General features: G+C 44.4%; 1 protein-coding gene across 1 annotated transcript; it reads right to left on the reverse strand.

The window, feature by feature from the left end:
* Positions 1 to 436: 436 nt before the first annotated feature.
* On the reverse strand, positions 437 to 1,724 carry LOC138367672 (uncharacterized). The gene is made up of 2 exons (XM_069329631.1): positions 1,673 to 1,724; positions 437 to 1,017 (listed from the first exon to the last, which is right to left on the reverse strand). The coding sequence occupies exons 1-2, from the start codon at positions 1,722 to 1,724 to the stop codon at positions 437 to 439; spliced, it is 633 nt and encodes a 210-aa protein (XP_069185732.1).
* Positions 1,725 to 20,241: the final 18,517 nt, after the last annotated feature.

Below are 20,241 nucleotides of genomic sequence, written 5' to 3' on the forward strand. Positions count from 1 at the left end.
CTGACTGCCAGACTCTGATGAGGCCTGCAGGCAATATTCTGATTCATGGCTGCGGGCCCTTCATTACTTATACATTTTTGGAGGGACGATATGAGAGTAAAAAATGTCCCCGGCCAAGACTTCACCATCAGGCTGAGCCATATAATCTTGCCATCAAGCGGGTGACTGATGAAGCAACCTGTCCTTACACCCAAGGAAAAGCAATTTTGACACAATACGGAACATAGCGTCAACATTTTGATTATCTATTGAAATTCAGAGCTGCTGCACGCTACTGTCGCTTTCTGGGACAAATATCTCCCTCAATAGTTTAAGGGGAGTTTAATGGGTTCGTGCGCTTATAGTCAGATAAACCACTTCAGTTTTGGCGCTAGTTAAACCTTGCGAACAGCCCGGAGGAAGGTGGAGAGCCGCAGGCCGCCGACAATGGTCCACATCACAAAGGCCTGATGGAAAATGTAAGATAATTTTTCACAGGTGTTGTATCATGAGACACCAGGAAGTCTGTGGCGGTATTAGACACCAGGAAGTCTGAGACGGTATTAGACGCCAGGAAGTCTGTGGCGGTATTAGACACCAGGAAGTCTGAGGCGGTATTAGACGCCAGGAAGTCTGAGACGGTATTAGACACCAGGAAGTCTGTGGCGGTATTAGACACCAGGAAGTCTGAGGCGGTATTAGACACCAGGAAGTCTGAGGCGGTATTAGACACCAGGAAGTCTGTGGCGGTATTAGACGCCAGGAAGTCTGTGGCGGTATTAGACACCAGGAAGTCTGAGACGGTATTAGACGCCAGGAAGTCTGTGGCGGTATTAGACACCAGGAAGTCTGAGGCGGTATTAGACGCCAGGAAGTCTGAGACGGTATTAGACACCAGGAAGTCTGTGGCGGTATTAGACACCAGGAAGTCTGAGGCGGTATTAGACACCAGGAAGTCTGAGGCGGTATTAGACACCAGGAAGTCTGTGGCGGTATTAGACACCAGGAAGTCTGAGGTGGTATTAGACACCAGGAAGTCTGAGAAGGGTATTAGACACCAGGAAGTCTGAGGCGGTATTAGACGCCAGGAAGTCTGAGACGGTATTAGACACCAGGAAGTCTGTGGCGGTATTAGACACCAGGAAGTCTGAGAAGGGTATTAGACACCAGGAAGTCTGTGGCGGTATTAGACACCAGGAAGTCTGAGAAGGGCATTAGACTCCAGGAAATCTGAGGCGATATTAGACACCAGGAAGTCTTAGACGGTATTTGACACCAGGAAGTCTGAGAAGGGTATTAGACACGAGGAAGTCTCAGGCGGTATTAGACACCAGGAAGTCTTTGACTGTATTAGACACCAGGAAGTCTGAGAAGGGTATAAGACACAAAAATATTTTACCATTCTCCCAAACTTGCAAAATAAAAAGATGTGGAAACCGTTATTTTCAACGGGATTTTCGAAAATGATTAAAGTAATGACTAAATGTTAATTAAAAAGTACTGAGACTACCACTACTAGATGAGGTACCCGGCAATGCCCGGGTCGAACCGGTGACCGGGACGCCTCGAAATATTATTCGATTTGAGTTGATCTCAAGTCTGGTCAGGGTCCATCTTGAAAATATACATTCCCTAGTCCATCGTGGTTTACAAAGAAAAAATATAATAATAATTCAAGGACTCTGTGAACCACCTTCCACCGGCTTTGTGCCGGTGACGTTGGAAGTTGACTCAGACCCGGCCATGTTGATCACCTACCCTTCATTATTCACCATAAAAAGCTGAGAGAGGTTAACCCCAAGTGTCTGTCCAGCAACATTTGAAAAACGTTTTAATTGATAAATGTAAATACTATATCTAATGGTAAAAATAACCGCGGAAGTCTGCTTGGTGTCCTCGCTAAATATGGCTGGACCGTTGGTCTCCCCCACTGGACCAGACGATGGTCTCCACCACTGGACCAGACGATGGTCTCCACCACTGGACCAGACGATGGTCTCCCCCACTGGACCAGACGATGGTCTCCACCACTGGACCAGACGATGGTCTCCACCACTGGACCAGACGATGGTCTCCACCACTGGACCAGACGAAGGTCTCCACCACTGGACCAGACGCAGCTTCCACTCATCACCAGCTCGGATACACTGGACCTCAACGTATGAGTGACCCTTGTCAATATTAAGACATATATATATACCATCTCACAATGTCTTGATATATACCAAAATAACAAGCGTTGTAAACACTTAACAACATATTTGAACCTGAGTATACACGGATTTACACCGCAAAGACAACAAAAACAAATAACAAATTTACCCATCAGTTCCTGGCAGCGTTCTTAATTGTTTACAAACCCCACCCCCAAAAAATAATAAATAACTTCCACATATGTTGATGACATTGACACACACGTTTTATTAATCTCGCGGGAAGAAAACACCAGCCCACAATCTGAAGACACCTGGGACGAGTCGCTCCATTACTATGCAAGAGATTCCCAACGCCCCGGGGGCTATGGGAATACGAGTCAGGGCAGACTCCTGCCTGTCTGCTGGACCAACCTCGCAGGAGCCTCAGAGTCTTGCTGCCTCGTTCGCCACAGTCTGAAGGAACAGTTGCCTCAGCATCACCATCAAACGGTCTCAGGCGCGCTGAGCTTGGATGGTGTGATGAAGACAATTCTCCGGAGGCTGTGCTTCATCTTGGTAGAGTGGGAGAGGCATCATTCCAAGCTGATGTGAGACGGAGTAATGTCATCGGAAACGCGTGTGAGTGAGAGGTATAGAGAGAGAGAAGTGAGTCAGGAGACACTCCTCTCACACACTTTATTCAAAGAGAGAGAGACATAGAGACTGAGATACAGATAGAGAAAGAAAGAGATAAATATATGTGCAATTTATTTCTCATCTATCCATCTATATATCCAACTATCTATCTATCCGTCAATCCATCTATTTATCCGCCTATATATTCATCTATCCATTCATCTACCCATATATCCAATCATCCATTAATTTTTCCGTTCATCTACCCATCCATATATCTGTCTATGCCTCCATCTGTCTATCTATCCATCCACCCGTCTATCCGTCTGTCAAATCATTTTTATTCTATCTATTCTTCCATCTATCCATCTACCTTTCAATTTATCTATCAAAAAATCTATACATAAATCTACACATTCATCCATCTATACTTCCATCAACTATTCATCCACTTATATTTCCATCCATTTATCTGTTCATCTATCCATGTATATATTCATGAATCCATTCATCTGTATATCCATGTATCAACTCATCTCTATCCGCCTATCCATCCATCAATTGACTGTCTTCTATCTAACCCTCTATCTATCTATCCAGCCATCTATCTATTGTCTGTCTCTCTCTCTATATATATATTAATTTGTCTCTCTCTTATAGAAAATATAATTGTCTAATATGTGAGTGGACGCTAATGAGAGGAACTTAATAAGTCTCAAAATACTAAAAAACAATAGTGACCCGTTACTCTGATAACGAGCCATGACTTGAGATGCCTCTGGAGCTGGAGAAGAATCCCTTGTTTTATGTGAGTAAGGGAAAATTACCGACAGCAGGAAATTTCTGTTAATTTTCCCGAGATCATTGAATAATGATGCATATTACTATATGAAATCTTTTTTTTTAATAGTTTGTTTTGAAAATATTTAGCTGTTTATAAAGTAACAGAACCAAAAATCGTCGTGGGGATCCGAATGTGATCCTAGCACGTTGTATTCTGCAGACTGGCGACCAGCCTATGTTCATCCCGTACCCCAGACGAGTCCCCTCTGCTAATTTAGGTGATTCTAGGTGAAAGACAAACTGTCTGTATTAGGGGGGGGGGGGGTAGCAGGGATTGCCCCGTTATGTCAGTCTCTCTTCCTCTGAACATACATTCCCAGGAAGCATGGTAACCATGTTACTTTTAAATACCCTTCCTGATCCTTCCCCCCCCCCTCCCCTCGTCTGATTTGATATGGCTTGAAACAGCGTTCTAGTTGTTCCCAGACACGTGTCTTAACGCCCTCGGCTACGACGAGAGAAAAGCCATTTAACACAGAACTCCAACCAATTCACTTGGAGTGTCTGACGGCCCCAACTGGTGCCCAACCAGTGTTTTATGAATGACCCGCCTACACTCTGGCCTGCTGGTGATTGTGCTCTCACCCTTAATTACATCCTTCAGAACACAACTTCGAATAGACAAACACTTTCTCTTATGGTATAGATATATATTTTTTTAAGGTGGTTCCAAATGATAAAATTCTATGGGCTCGACTAATTACCTTCCTTGTTAATAATGTTACTAATTTCATGGGGATCTCCAGTGGAGCAGCCTACCTGTCTACGGAAGGAATGAGGCTGATCATGTCTGTCTTCTTTTGTAACTCCGTCCCTTCTTCGTCAGTTACACCCCCCCTCTCCCTCTCTTTCTCTCTCTCTCTCCCCCCCCCCCCTCTCTCTCTCTCTCTCCTTCTACTTCCCATCAAAACCTGAATAATTTATGGTGCAACATTTCGTGAAGGCAGGATGGGGAGAGTGCAGGTGCATACCCTGCATCTCAGGCTTAAAGCTGACTGTAGAGCTCCAGGTGTACCGGAGGCCGGTGTTCTGGTAATGAGTTAACGGCATGATGAATAAGGATACGTCGCCGTGTACGAAACAAACATTCATCACTTATATATTTGTGGCTCATGCACTCAGTAACTTTATATATATTGACTTGGAACTTTTGGAACTACTTGGAACTTTTTGTTCCAAGTAGCGAATCTTTAACAACAACAACAACGCCACCTGTTAGTCTTCCTGGTGGACCAAAACGAGATTTTCTGTATTTAAATTATTGCGGCATCGGAGTCCCATAGGCTTACAATTTATCTCTCGATAGTGATATAATTTATATACATACTTAAGGTGTAACAGACGGTACATGGGATTGCCTGTCTTCTCACTACTCTGTCTCTGTCTGTGTGTGTGTCTCTCTCTCTTTAAACTAAGATTAAAGATCATTCGGGCTGTCGATTGAAGTATCGAGCGCAACTGCAAGTATGAGCTGTTATCCTACATCAGCTCATCTGAAGCCTGCTCCTAGAGACTCGTTTATTTCATGAAAATGTTAATTGAAACTAATTAATCATCAATAATGAACAGGTACCTGGTGAAACTGCATGGAAGAGTTGTAATCTTGCCTCAGCTCAGTTGAAACCTACTCCTAGGAACCCATTTATTTCATGAGTTTATTATATGCATCATTAGGAATAAACTTTATTTAACTCTGAGTAATAATCATATAAGAAATAGGATGGGCCTGAAGCCAACTTTATGCCCGAGCCTTAATGTAATCAGTTGACCAGCTGATCTCCCTTGTGACCCGCTGAGCAAACAAGTTGCAGATGCGAGTCAGCCTAGGAATGAATGAACGCCGCTGGAGTGATGTTCTTGAAAAAAAGCAGTTCCAGCACGAGGGTGTTGAAGGTTGAGAGCCTACTGTTGCGGGTGCCAACTGCTGGTTGTCCACGATGTTGTGCCCCTTACGGAAGTTTGAGAATGTTGTGGGGAAACTCCAGGCAGCTATTCTCTTTTTTAAATTGACTTTAATAAGATAAAGTTCTGTCTTATTTATTTTCTTAGTAAGTAAGAATTAATTGAGTGAACTGTATGTACTTGATTAAACTGCCTGAAATTATCTCACACACTGTTGGGGGGACAATTTGTAGCTTAAACCACTTTGAGGTGGCTCCTTCTTAAACTACCAATTGTTTACCCTTTATTATAAATATCATACCACATATGGTGGTCCACTTTATTATTATCATACCACATATGGTGGTCTAATCTACTAGTAATAATTACTAATTATGAATACTAATACTACTATAACAAAAGAGGGCTTAGCTGTTCCTGTAGTAGGGGCCTGCTAAGGCTGTGTAATGTAGTATCAAGATGGGTGTGGCCCTGTGCCTCTTTGTGCCACGTAATGGCGGTCGTGAAGCTACAAGCTCTGGCATCCAGCTAGGTACATTATGTGTAAAGTTCAACTGTCTGCTTAGCATCTTGCACCCCAAAACACAATTTACCTGCATGGGATACAAGGAATTAATAACAGTTCCCTAAATATATCTATTACAGGTGTGACATGGTATATGAGGGTGTAATCTGGGGTACACGTACTTCGTTGTTGTTTTATTCCTACATCGTGACCGCTTCTACCCATTGACTCAAAAATGTGCACATAATTGATATACAATACTTGGCAAGACGGATACGGTCGTTGCTGTGATAGTTGTGGTGTTGTCGTGGTAGTTTTCTTGGAGCAGAGTAAGTCTACTCCAAGGTGACTAATATCACAACACGTGAGCACCCATTGTTTGTTGTGGTCAAGGGTGTGAGAGTGACGCTCTATGTGGGGCCGACGCCCTAAGGGCCTGGTTCCACTTCTCAAGTAATTTACATTAACAAGGGAATCAAACTATATTTTGGTGTTAGTAATTTTATTCAGTCTTGTTGATTACTTTTTTGTTAAATTTAAATACAAGACTGTTGTATAAACAATATTAGAACATTGTAATTATACGTGTTGTCTATGACGTCACGGGATCTCCCCATTTCTTTCCTGAAGGGAAAACGAAAAAGGGGATACTATGTTATGTGTGTGTGTCGGTTTCCGACAAATGTTGGTCTTGTACATAACAGTAAGACCACCAACGTCACGACGGTGTTGCAGGCTCTGATGTTCAGACCGTTCCCACCAGACTTGGTCAAGACTAGAGATAAGCCTTCCTTGCACGGCTCTCCACTTTGTCCAAAAGTTAGATGAATGATGGGGGGGGGGGGGGGGGGCAAGCAATCCATGAGAGGGCTGTGTCACGTCCTTCTTGTTGGTGTTGTTAATCTGTCACGGCCTCGCCCTTAATATCCTGTCATGTGTTTGGCTGTACCTCCCTAGGCTAATACTCTGGCCATATGGTTAGCTGCACTTGTCTGTCTAAGGATGTATGATGTTAGTCTGCTGGTGAAGCCCAGAGAAGTCCCCAAAGGAACATAGAAACATATAGGTCGAGTGACGCAAATATATTTTTACAAATAAATAACTTGCAACAGGGTAAATTATTCAGGGGAAACTCTCCATATCCTTCATGTACATTCGTGGAAAAGTAATCCCTTACCTCCAGTTATGACTGAATTAGATATACAATAGCCTGAAGTTAATCTCATTAAAACCCTTAAATAAGTAAGGCTGTGGGTTCAGATAAGATTAGCTCAAGATTATTGGGTAACTGTGCTGACCTGTTGACTCAAACTCTCCCACGCCTCTACCAACTCTCTCTAGCTCAAGGAATTTGACCCTCTCTATGGAAGATATCAGAACTTGTTCCAGTACACAAAATGTAGAACTATTCATTAGTCGGTGACTACAGACAAGTGTCACTGCTTTCAATTACTGGTAGAACTCTTGAGACATTTATCACTGCAAATTATATAATTTTTTTAACCATCATTGGCTACTTTGTGATCAGCAATAAAGTTTTAGAATAGGCCAATCTGCTGCTGATCTCACTGGATGAGTCCAAGATCAGCTTTGTTGCTCTGGACAGAACATGTGTCTCTGATCGAGTCTGGCACTCTGGATTAGAAGCCAAGCTTCAAGCACTTGGTATCTCGGGCCCCATTTTACAGCTTAAAAGGGACTATCTTCAAGAAAGGACTCAAAGAGTATTTCTTAATGGAGCAGAATCCGAAAGCCATTCAGTTGGTGCTAGTTCATTCCACGACACACTACCACCTGGTAGTGTGTCGTGGAATGTCTATATCAATGATCATTCATTGAAGCTTAAGTCTGTGCTGACGAAAAATGCCAACGTCTTCAAGAGTCATTAATTACAAACTTTCAGCAATTTCTACCTGGGGAAGGAGAAGGCAAGTCACATTTGCGACTGAGAAAACACAGGCGATGGTGATAACTAGACAGCATATTATAAATCTTACAGGAATTATTAATCTTTCCTGCCTCTACTCTTCACGGACGCCGTCTTGTTGACGCGGCTTTGATACCCAACATGAAGCTTAGTCCTGGCTATGTTTCTGTTGACTCTTCTCTTTCACAGTATATACTCAAATGCTCTAGCTTTTCTAAGAAACGTGACCTGACCTAATCCTACCGCCCCCCTTTTTCTTACCCTACTTTTATTCTTACATGTCCAACTCTTACTTCATCCCAAAAATTATTACACTAATCCCATTCATACCATTTATCATATTCTTACCTCCTACCTTCTTCACTTGTTCGCCTTACTGTTACCTTCTTCAAGAATTTACTTTGTTCTCTTACCTGCACCTCACCTCATTCTCTTTATTTCTCATGCCTTCCTCTCTCTCCCATCACACACAACGTGATAATGGTCCAGGACGGACCGAAACGTCGTCGTTACATTGTCTTCTTGTGTGTGGTCTGGTCATGTCTTAAGTCACGTTAATGTGACTCATCGTCTGCATATGTTTTCTCTATGAGTCAAACTGAAGATGTTCCCCTCTACTTATGAACCAAACTGTAGATGTTCCGTTTACAGAATCATAAGGAGCTCCTTGTGTCAAGAGGTTGGCTATCAGCCAGTCTTGACAACACACAAACCAACGACTGGTTCATGAGAGAAAACGGTCGTCAGGATTGTGGAGTATAACAGCATTACATAACAGTAACATGGAGACACGAGCGTGACAAACGTTACTGCCCTTCACCTTCCTCTCAGCCAGCAAGGGAGCCGGTCGGCCGAGCGGACAGCACACTGGATTTGTGATCCTGGGTTCGATCCCAGGCGCCGGCGAGAAACAATGGGCAGAGTTTCTTTCACCCTATGCCCCTGTTACCTAGCAGTAAAATAGGTACCTGGGTGTTAGTCAGCTGTCACGGGCTGCTTCCTGGGGGTGGAGGCCTGGTCGAGGGCCGGGCCGCGGGGACACTAAAAAGCCCCGAAATCATCTCAAGATAACCTCAAGATAGCATGGTAATGTCGATGTCGTGATGGAAGTAAGAAACAGAATGACTATAAATGATAATTTTTATTATCACATTTCATAAAAAAAACATAAATGTAGTGAACCAAACAATAGGAAAATTATAATTCTGCAAAATAATATTAATACAAATTAAATGTATAATATAACAATAAAAATACTAATACTAATAATGAAAATCATAATTATAATATAGTAAAGTAATATTGGCAGAGTTATCATAGAAATTACAATGTGCCTTTACGAGTAAAAAAAAAAAATTGCTGCAATTTGAACAGCAGGTTTTCAAATGCAAAGCGGGAATAATTCACATAATTCACTTTGTGCAACAGATCCGGCAAAGCTTTCATCGTGGCAGTGACAACACTGTACACACACACATACACTCACACACCCCTCCCCACTCCCCCCTACCACCCGCCCCCCTAAAACCCAGGAAAGCCTACCCATAATATATTTTGACTGATGTTCCTTAATGGCTACGCTAGAAGTTGTCACCCAAAATATGCTAAATTTTGGAACACATTTGGCAACCATTACAAATGTTGTCCAAATGTATGACACAAACAATCGTAGTGTTAAAAAAAAGTATGGAATCCCTGTACTGCTGCACGAACCGTAAGGAACAAGTGTAGTTCTAATTTGTTTTCATCTTTATTTAATAAAATAAATATAAATCATATATACATAATTTTTACAAAGCAATACTACATTACATATACAGTAGTATAATTCTGACAAATTTCAAAGCCAACTAGACATGTTAAAAAATTATGACTGTGTTATAAATTTAATATTTCAAAAACAGCTGCAGTTCCCATACGATATATCAAATCCTCGATTTATAAAACGATCGCATCATGAACTTAAATGTGGTTCTCGCGGCTAAAAAGTTTGACTTAAACTAAATTCACTCAGAAAATCTTTTCAACACGAACTGCATGGATTTTAAAACCTGGCTTTTCTCTTTCAGTGATTCATAGGACAAGTACATTATAGCGCTGTGTGGTGATATGTGAGCTGTCGCCTTCCTTGTGAGTTAGTGTAGGGGCTCCCACCACCATCTGTCTGCTGGCTCTCACAACCATCTGTCTGCTGGCTCTCACGCCACTATCTGTCTGCTGGCTCTCACGACCCCATCTGTCTGCTGGCTCTCACGCCACTATCTGTCTGCTGGCTCTCACGACCCCATCTGTCTGCTGGCTCTCACGACCCCATCTGTCTGCTGGCTCTCACGCCACTATCTGTCTGCTGGCTCTCACGCCTCCATCTGTCTGCTGGCTCTCACGCCACTATCTGTCTGCTGGCTCTCACGCCTCCCTCTGTCTGCTGGCTCTCACGCCACCATCTGCCTGCTGGCTCTCACGCCATTATCTGTCTGCTGGCTCTCACGCCACCATCTGTCTGCTGGCTTTCACGCTACCATCTGTCTGCTAGCTCTCACGCCACCATCTGTCTGCTGGCTCTCACCCCACCATCTGTCTGCTGGCTTGCTCTCACGACCCCATCTGTCTGCTGGCTCTCACGCCACTATCTGTCTGCTGGCTCTCACGCCTCCATCTGTCTGCTGGCTCTCACGCTACTATCTGTCTGCTGGCTCTCACGCCTCCATCTGTCTGCTGGCTCTCACGCCACCATCTATCTGCTTTCTCTCACGCCATTATCTGTCTGCTGGCTCTCACGCCACCATCTGTCTGCTGGCTCTCACGCTACCATCTGTCTGCTAGCTCTCACGCCACCATCTGTCTGCTGGCTCTCACGCCACCATCTGTCTGCTGGCTCTCACGTCTCCATCTGTCTGCTGGCTCTCACGCCACTATCTATCTGCTGGCTCTCACGCCACTATCTGTCTGCTGGCTCTCACGCCACCATCTGTCTGCTGGCTCTCACGCTACCATCTGTCTGCTGGCTCTCACAACCATCTGTCTGCTGGCTCTCACGCCACTATCTGTCTGCTGGCTCTCACGACCCCATCTGTCTGCTGGCTCTCACGCTACTATCTGTCTGCTGGCTCTCACGACCCCATCTGTCTGCTGGCTCTCACGACCCCATCTGTCTGCTGGCTCTCACGCCACTATCTGTCTGCTGGCTCTCACGCCTCCATCTGTCTGCTGGCTCTCACGCCACTATCTGTCTGCTGGCTCTCACGCCTCCATCTGTCTGCTGGCTCTCACGCCACCATCTGCCTGCTGGCTCTCACGCCATTATCTGTCTGCTGGCTCTCACGCCACCATCTGTCTGCTGGCTCTCACGCTACCATCTGTCTGCTAGCTCTCACGCCACCATCTGTCTGCTGGCTCTCACCCCACCATCTGTCTGCTGGCTTGCTCTCACGACCCCATCTGTCTGCTGGCTCTCACGCCACTATCTGTCTGCTGGCTCTCACGCCTCCATCTGTCTGCTGGCTCTCACGCTACTATCTGTCTGCTGGCTCTCACGCCTCCATCTGTCTGCTGGCTCTCACGCCACCATCTATCTGCTTTCTCTCACGCCATTATCTGTCTGCTGGCTCTCACGCCACCATCTGTCTGCTGGCTCTCACGCTACCATCTGTCTGCTAGCTCTCACGCCACCATCTGTCTGCTGGCTCTCACGCCACCATCTGTCTGCTGGCTCTCACGTCTCCATCTGTCTGCTGGCTCTCACGCCACTATCTATCTGCTGGCTCTCACGCCACCATCTGTCTGCTGGCTCTCACGCCACCATCTGTCTGCTGGCTCTCACGCTACCATCTGTCTGCTGGCTCTCACGCCACCATATGTCTGCTGGCTCTCACAACTCCATCTGTCTGCTGGCTCTCACGCCACCATATGTCTGCTGGCTCTCACGCCTCCATTTGTCTGCTGGCTCTCACGTCTCCATCTGCCTGCAGGCTCCCACACCACCATCTGTCTGCGGGCTCTCACGCCACCATCTGTCTGCTGGCTCTCACGCCACCATCTGTTTGCTGGCTCTCACGACCATCTGTCTGCTGGCTCTCACGACCATCTGTCTGCGGGCTCTCACGCCTCCATCTGTCTGCTTTTGAGTGTAATACTGACTCATTGTGCACGCACCTGGCATGCACACATACACGCATCACAGGGCTCCGCGGCTGAGCAGACAGCGCTCGGGGGTCGTAGTCCTAAGGTACCGGGTTCGATTCCCGGCCTAGATAGAAATAAATGGGCAGGGTTTCTTTCACCTGATTCCTCCCTCTTCATCTATCAGTGAATAGGTGCTAGGGAGTTAGACAGCTGCTACGGTGTAACACGGGGAAGGGGGGTTCTCGATTGATCTTTCCTGCCTTTTTCTCTCCCTCTACCCGTATTCTTACTTTAGTTCTCTATACCCCGGGACCCCAAAACTTTCACTTGAGCCGACCCCACGCCACGTGGTCTCAAGACGATACCGACTTGAGATTCTACAACCCGTATGAAGTGGACTAGGCTTCTAGCAAAACCCTAGGGTCGCCTTTACGCTGCCACCACCAGACCTTTGCAACACCGAGCAACGATCGAGGTCTGGATCGATCATGCTAATCAATAACTTTGGGGCTTGATCCCCACTAGTAACATATACCCTTGGGTCTTACTCGTGGAATTAAAAATCAATGGGAATGATGAATTCAGATTCGATGTTAGAATCGGCGCCCAATTCAACTCGGCCTTGTAGGGACCACATGACAAGGACAAATTCACTTACATATAACAAACACATGGAAGTTAATAAAAAGACAAATTACTAACTAATTAATTTATTCAAAATCTAAAACAAAATCTAAAGAGGAACACTCCCTATCAATTTAACACTCCCTACTTGGCAATGAATTGGCTATCCCTATAAATAACCATAGCAACTATACCTCTATGTTGACCAGCTTGGGTAGAGTGCTGGTCTTGGGGGAGAGGTGAGATGGTTGACCTCCCCCAGTTGATCTCGATCCCACACTAATCTCTCCTCGTCTGGTCTTCCCCAGACTAGAACATTGTATCCTTCCGCATAGTCTAAGTTTTACCAAGTTACTAGCAAGGTTTAAGTTTAACAACTAACCTCTATTGCACTGAATTGATCCAGATTGGTTGATTTATTTTAACTGAAGTTAAATTACACAAGCATCTTAAGGAAGGGCTTTTCCCGATCCCAAAATGGCTATATGACCTTTGAGAATTACTGAATGTGGAAACTGTTGACCTATGACCGCCAGGTCACTCCGCAATAAAGAGTAGTCCTGATTCGTGACGTCACTGATGGTGACTTAACTCAATATCCTAATAATTAGAATACTCTTGATATTATAAACAGTAATATTATACAATACAATTTGAATGCAAAATGAATGAAGGCTAATTTCTCTAAATAAGTGAATACTATAGAATGGTTCATTATACGAAACTATGAACAAAGACGTCAGCCATTTTGTGACTCAGACTTGCTAATCCCCAGAGGAATGCGCGTTGTGAGGTCAGGTCCCTACACGACTTCTGGAACCTTCTGGATAATTCTTACAAGCCTAGTTTTTGTTACAACGGGCTGCTTCCTGGGAGTGGGGATGTGAGAGAGAAATATATGTAGTGGATATGATATAGAAAAATAGGTTGGGAATTAATACATTACATAACAAACGGGTAGAAAGGCGGGGTCCAAGAGCTAACACCTCAGTCCTGCAGGCATCAATAGTAAATAGACACACACACACACACACACACCGGCGTTATTAGATGACTGTGTACCACCGAGAACTCTTTAACAAGGATATTAAAAGAAACTGCACAGGGCCTCAGTGTACCTTCAGTACTGATATATAATTATTTAAGTAATTTATTTAATGATTAGTTAAATGATGGCAGTTAGTCTAAAGTTATGGCAATGGGACTAGATGACAGGAAACCAAAGGGAGAGTACATAATGAAGGGGAACTACCTGCCTGTGATGATTTTAGAAAGAGACCTGGGAGTGGACGTAACACCAAATCTATTTCCTGCAGCACATTTAAATCGGATAATGACAGCAGCGTACTCTACACTGGCATCATCATTAGAATATCATTCAGAAACCTAAGTAAGGAGGTATTTAAAGCGCTTTACACTGCCTATGCGAGGCCAGAGTATGCCGCCCCATCATGGAATTCCCCACCTGAAGAAACACATAAGGAAACTGGAAAAGGTTCAGAAATTTGCAAAAAGGCTTATCCCAGAGATACGAGAGAAGAGGTATGAAGAGCGCCTGAAGAAACTGAACCTCGCGACGCTAGAAAAAAGGAGGAAGCGTTGAGATATGATACAAATATAAAGTACTTGGGGGGATTGACAGAGGTGAAAATAGACGAAATATTCACACTGGATATCAACAGAACAAGGGGACATGGGTGGAGAATCTCAGCCGAGTCACAGAGATGTTAAAATATTTTCTTTTAGCGTGAGAGAAGTGTAAAAATGGAATGATTAAGGAGCAGGTGTTGGAAGCAAATACTTTTCATAATTTTACACCTACATATGACAGGAGTCATTGCTTTAAACAACCTGACGCTAGAACGGCGGGATCCAATAGCCAATGCCACACACACACGCACACACACACAACATGTAAACAACAAGAACAAAGCAACAATAACACTAACAACAACAGAAACAACAAGAATTGAACAACAGTAACAACAATAATTAACCACCACCAACAACAACAACATGAACAACAACAACAGCCCCCGGCCATAACAAACACACAACACCGCCGCTGCCACAAACAAAACAGCGAACATAAACTATTACTTTTAGTTGCACCAAACTGCAAAATGTGGCGAGCATTGTTTTGTTCACGGCCCTGAGGCTACCAGTCTCTTTCACTGTAACCAGTGTGGTTCACTGTAACCATTGTGGTTCACAGTATCCAGTGTGGTTCACTCTAACCAGTGTGGCTCACTGTATCAGTGTGGTTCACTGTAACCAGTGTGGTTCACTGTAACCAGTGTGGTTCACTCTAACCAGTGTGGCTCACTGTATCAGTGTGGTTCACTGTAACCAGTGTGGTTCACTGTAACCAGTGTGGTTCACTCTAACCAGTGTGGCTCACTGTATCAGTGTGGTTCACTGTAACCAGTGTGGTTCACTGTAACCAGTGTGGTTCACTGTAACCAGTGTGGTTCACTGTAACCAGTGTGGTTCACTGTAACCAGTGTGGTTCACTGTAACCAGTGTGGTTCACTGTAACCAGTGTGGTTCACTGTAACCAGTATGGTTCACTGTAACCAGTGTGGTTCACTGTAACCAGTGTGGTTCACTGTAACCAGTGTGGTTCACTGTAACCAGTGTGGTTCACTGTAACCAGTATGGTTCACTGTAACCAGTGTGGTTCACTGTAACCAGTGTGGTTCACTGTAACCAGTGTGGTTCACCGTAACCAGTGTGGTTCACTGTAACCAGTATGGTTCACTGTAACCAGTGTGGTTCACTGTAACCAGTGTGGTTCATTGTAACGAGTCTGCTTCACTGTATCCACTGTGGCTCACTGTAACCAGTGTGGTTTACTGTAACGAGACTGGTTCACAATAACGAGACTGGTTCACAGTAACAAGACTGGTTCACAGTAACAAGACTGGTTCACAGTAACAAGACTGGTTCACAATAACGAGACTGGTTCACAGTAACAAGACTGGTTTACAGTAACGAGACTGGTTCACAATAACGAGACTGGTTCACAGTAACGAGACTGGTTCACAATAACGAGACTGGTTCACAGTAACGAGACTGGTTCACAATAACGAGACTGGTTCACAGTAATGAGACTGGTTCACAATAACGAGTGCGTTGAGAGTAACGGAGGCAGCCACTGCAGGAGGGAGGACAATGCCACTAACATACTCCGTTGTTTACTAACACGACCACAACACGTGCCTCCGGTGTTTACTAGCACGACCACAACACGTGCCTCCGGTGGTTACTAACACGACCACAACACGTGCCTCCGGTGTTTACTAGCACGACCACAACACGTGCCTCCGATGTTTACTAACACGACCACAACACGTGCCTCCGGTGTTTACTAACACGACCACAACACGTGCCTCCGGTGTTTACTAACACCACCACAACACGTGCCTCCGGTGTTTACTAACACCACCACAACACGTGCCTCCGGTGTTTACTAACACGACCACAACACGTGCGCTCAACAACACAAAAACAATAAGGAGAGTCTTGAATGAAGATAATTAGGACTGTACTATTATTAAATATTATTATATTGGAGATCATTACAATATAATTACACTTTAAGGACCTTGACTGACAGTGTTGGTCCGTGAACTCCCATGGGGGGTGTACTTCCCATAAGGGGTGTACTTTCCATTAGAGGTGTACTTCCCATAGGGGGGTGTACTTCCCATAGGGGGTGTACTTTCCATGGGAGGTGTACTTCCCATAGGGGGGTGTACTTTCCATGGGAGGAGGGTGTACTTCCACTGGAGGGTCTACTTTGAGTGGGGGAGTGTACTTTCTTTACACTTGCACCTGCACTCAGACAATTATTTTCGCTTTCATTTGCACTTTTATCCATACTCTCATGTTCACGTTTACCTATATATTCATTTTCATCTTCGCCTTCACCTTCACTTACACTTTCACGTTCATTCGTAAATTCACCGGTAATGTTATCTTCCTATGTACTCTCACCTTCACATGTTCCTTCAAAACATATTCATATGGTGTTTAAACTTCACTTTCCCCTACGTCACCTTCACCTGCACCTTTCCCTGCTCCTTCACCTTCACGTCTATCTGCGGTGTTTTACCCAATAAATATTACGAAAAAAAACGAGCATAAACTCCCAGAAACTTTGGAGCACGAAATATCAACTTCCAGGAAAATTAAACTCTCTCCATTAAATTTTCGGAGGAAAAGGCAGATACAATTTAATTTTTGTCATTTATGTGCACCATTGTCCCTGTGATTATCATGCCCCTGTGTCGGCCTTTTTAATCCGCTCAAAAATTAAAAAAATGTATTAATATAACATAAATATTTAATTGTATAGTTATCCCGTTTCCCTCTGTGGTTGAGGCCGGGAGGCTCGGCCAGGTGAAGGGTAATATAGGTTAGGAAGGTGGGAGGTAATGGTAGGATAAGGATGTCACTCGCCTGTGTAGCGTATTAGCATTATATTCATCATCACAGATTAACAAACTCCACCACACTCCGGTAGTTATCCACAGTGGTATCTCACAGGTGTGTCAGTGCTGCTGCTGCACACGCACAGGCGCACACGCACGCACACATACGCACGCGCACACACACACACAGTTACAAGTGGAGTACCACAAGGATCGGTGCTAGGACCAATTCTATTTTTTGTATATGTTAATGGCATGTTTACAGGCGTAGAGTCCTACATGTCGATGTTTGCGGATGACGCAAAGTTGATGAGAAGAGTTGTGACAGATGAGGATTGCAGGATCCTCCAAGAGGAATTGAACAGGTTACAGAGATGGTCAGAGAAATAGCTACTGGAATTCAACACGAGCAAATGTAAAGTTATGGAAATGGGACTAGGAGATAGGAGACCAAAGGGACAGTACACAATGAAGGGGAACAGCCTACCTGTGACGACGCGCGAAAGAGACCTGGGGATGGACGTAACTCTTAATCTATCTCCTGAGGCACATATAAAGAGGATAACGACAGCAGCGTACTCTACACTGGCAAAAGTTAGAACATCATTCAGAAACCTAAGTAAGGAGGCATTTAGGGCGCTTTATACTGCCTACGTGAGGCCAGTATTAGAGTATGCCGCCTCATCATGGAGTCCCCATCTGAAGAAGCATATAATGAAACTGGAAAAGGTTCAGAGGTTTGCAACGAGACTCGTCCCAGAGCTACGAGGTATGGGGTATAAGGAGCGCCTGAGGGAACTGTGCCTTACGACACTAGAAAGAAGAAGGGAGAGGGGGGCATGATAGGAACATAAAAAAAAAAATACTCAGAGGGATTGACAGAGTGGACATAGACGAAATGTTCACACGGAATAGTAACAGAACGAGGGGACATGGATCACTGGCGAGGCTCTTCCGTTTCAACCAAGCCCTATCCCACATCAAGCTCCACCTGTACAGAATGATCATAAGGCCTAGCTTGGAATACCCTTACGTTCCCCTGAACCTCACCAACAAATCCAACATGCTGAAGATCCAACGAGTACAAAACAAAGCACTTCGCTTTGCAGAGGGCCTGACTCTGAGGGACAGGGTAAGAACTGACCAAATCCATGAGACGCTCAACATGAAGCCAATGAACATTAGACTCAGCTACGTGGCCAGAAGACAGCTGTACCGTATGAAGAACATGTATGTCCCAGACCCCGAAGATCCCTTCGTAGCAGAAAACACCACCAGCGACTACGAGATCCACGAACCACCACACAAAACCAGAAGAATCACTCTCCAACAAAAAGTGATCAGACACATCCATGATGAGGCCTTCCCAAGCCCTCAAATACTAAGCGGCCTGCCAGACGACCCAGATGAGTGGCCCATCCCAGACCCGATCTACACCAAGTGAAGAATAAAGAAAAAAAATAAAAGAAAAAATATATAAAACACCTACAAAAAAAAATATAAAACCAAAAAACCATTTGTCGTGGCATCAGAAGTGTAACTACCCTGATGTTTCTAAGATTAGCCTCCTTCAGCCAACTCCATCGGCTCTAGTGCTTTAGAACACCAACAAGGTCACAAACACTAGCCCCCCCAGCCAATGTACTGACAACCCAACATAACACATACGCAAACAAACAACACATACAAAAATGTCAACCCATGGTGGACAGGCCACCGAACTTTCAAACCTCCTCTCTCTCTACACCCGCATCCTCTTCCTGAATTTCATCTCCCCATCCCTCTACCTCCCCCATCCTTTCCATTCCCTATGGACATCAAAGCGAAAAAAGGGGACATGGATGGAAGCTTGAAACTCAGATGAGTCACAGAGATGTTAGGAAGTTTTCTTTTAGCGTGAGAGTAGTGGGAAAATGGAATGCACTTCAGGAACAGGTTGTGGAAGCAAATACTATTCATAATTTTAAAACCAGGTATGATAGGGAAATGGGACAGGAGTCATTGCTGTAAACAACCGATGCTCGGAAGGCAGGATCCAAGAGTCAATGCTCGATCCTGCAGACACAACTAGGTGAGTACACACACATATACACGTACACATCAGCAAACATTGAGAGGAACGATTCTATTTCCTCTGGCAGATCATTTACATATATCATAAACAGTACAGGTCCAAGGACTGAACCCTGTGGGACTCCACTGGTGACTCCTCGCCACTCACCCTTCGCAGTGACTATAGCTGTCTCCTGTTGTTTAGGTACCCCCTTATCCAATGGAGTACGTTCGCTTTTACTCCTGCCTGCATCTCCAGCTTGTTCACTAGTCTAGTGAAAGTCTTCGACACAGTATGGGATACTGTGTCTAAGGCTTTCTGGCAATCCAAAAAATGCAGTCTGCAATATCATTTTCTTTCTTGCCTGATTTTTGTCGCCTGGCCATAGAATTCAATTAATTTTGTGAAGCATGACTTGCCATCCCTGAACCCATGCTGATGATATGTTGCAAAGTTCTTTCGCTCCAGATAGCCTACTAGTTTTTTTTGCACAATCTTCTCCATCTATCATGGTAGGTAAGTTAGGGACACTAGCCTGTAGTTCAGTGTCAGCTGTCTGTCACCCTTCTTGTAAATCGGGATTACATTGCCATCTTCCAAATTTTTGGCAGTTCTCCAGTTACCAGTGATTTTTTATATAAAAATTAAGTGGCAGGCACAGTACTTCTGCTAGTTCATTTAGTATCCATGGTGAGAGTTCGTCTGGGCCTATAGCCTTTGTCACATCCAAGTCAAGCAAATACTTCCTTACCTCCCCACTTGTAATCTCAAAATCCTATAGTGGTGTTTGGTTAGATATTCCTTCTCTTATCTTTGAACTTCTCTTTGCTCTAATGTAAAGACCTGGAATTTCTTATTGAGTTCTTCACACACTTCCTTCTCATTTAAAGTGTACCTGTCTGCCTCTGTTCTTAGATTCATTACCTATTCCTTCACTGTTTTCTTTCCTTTTGATGTGGCTGTGTAGACATTTAGGGTCTTTGCCTTACTTGCTATGTCATTATCGTACTCTTTCTGCCTCTTTTCTCACCCTGAGGTAGTCATTTCAGCCTCTCTGGTATCTTTCTTTGCTCTCTAGT

This window comes from Procambarus clarkii, chromosome 23 (genome assembly GCF_040958095.1).
Source record: "Procambarus clarkii isolate CNS0578487 chromosome 23, FALCON_Pclarkii_2.0, whole genome shotgun sequence".
NCBI classification, from domain to species: domain Eukaryota; kingdom Metazoa; phylum Arthropoda; class Malacostraca; order Decapoda; family Cambaridae; genus Procambarus; species Procambarus clarkii.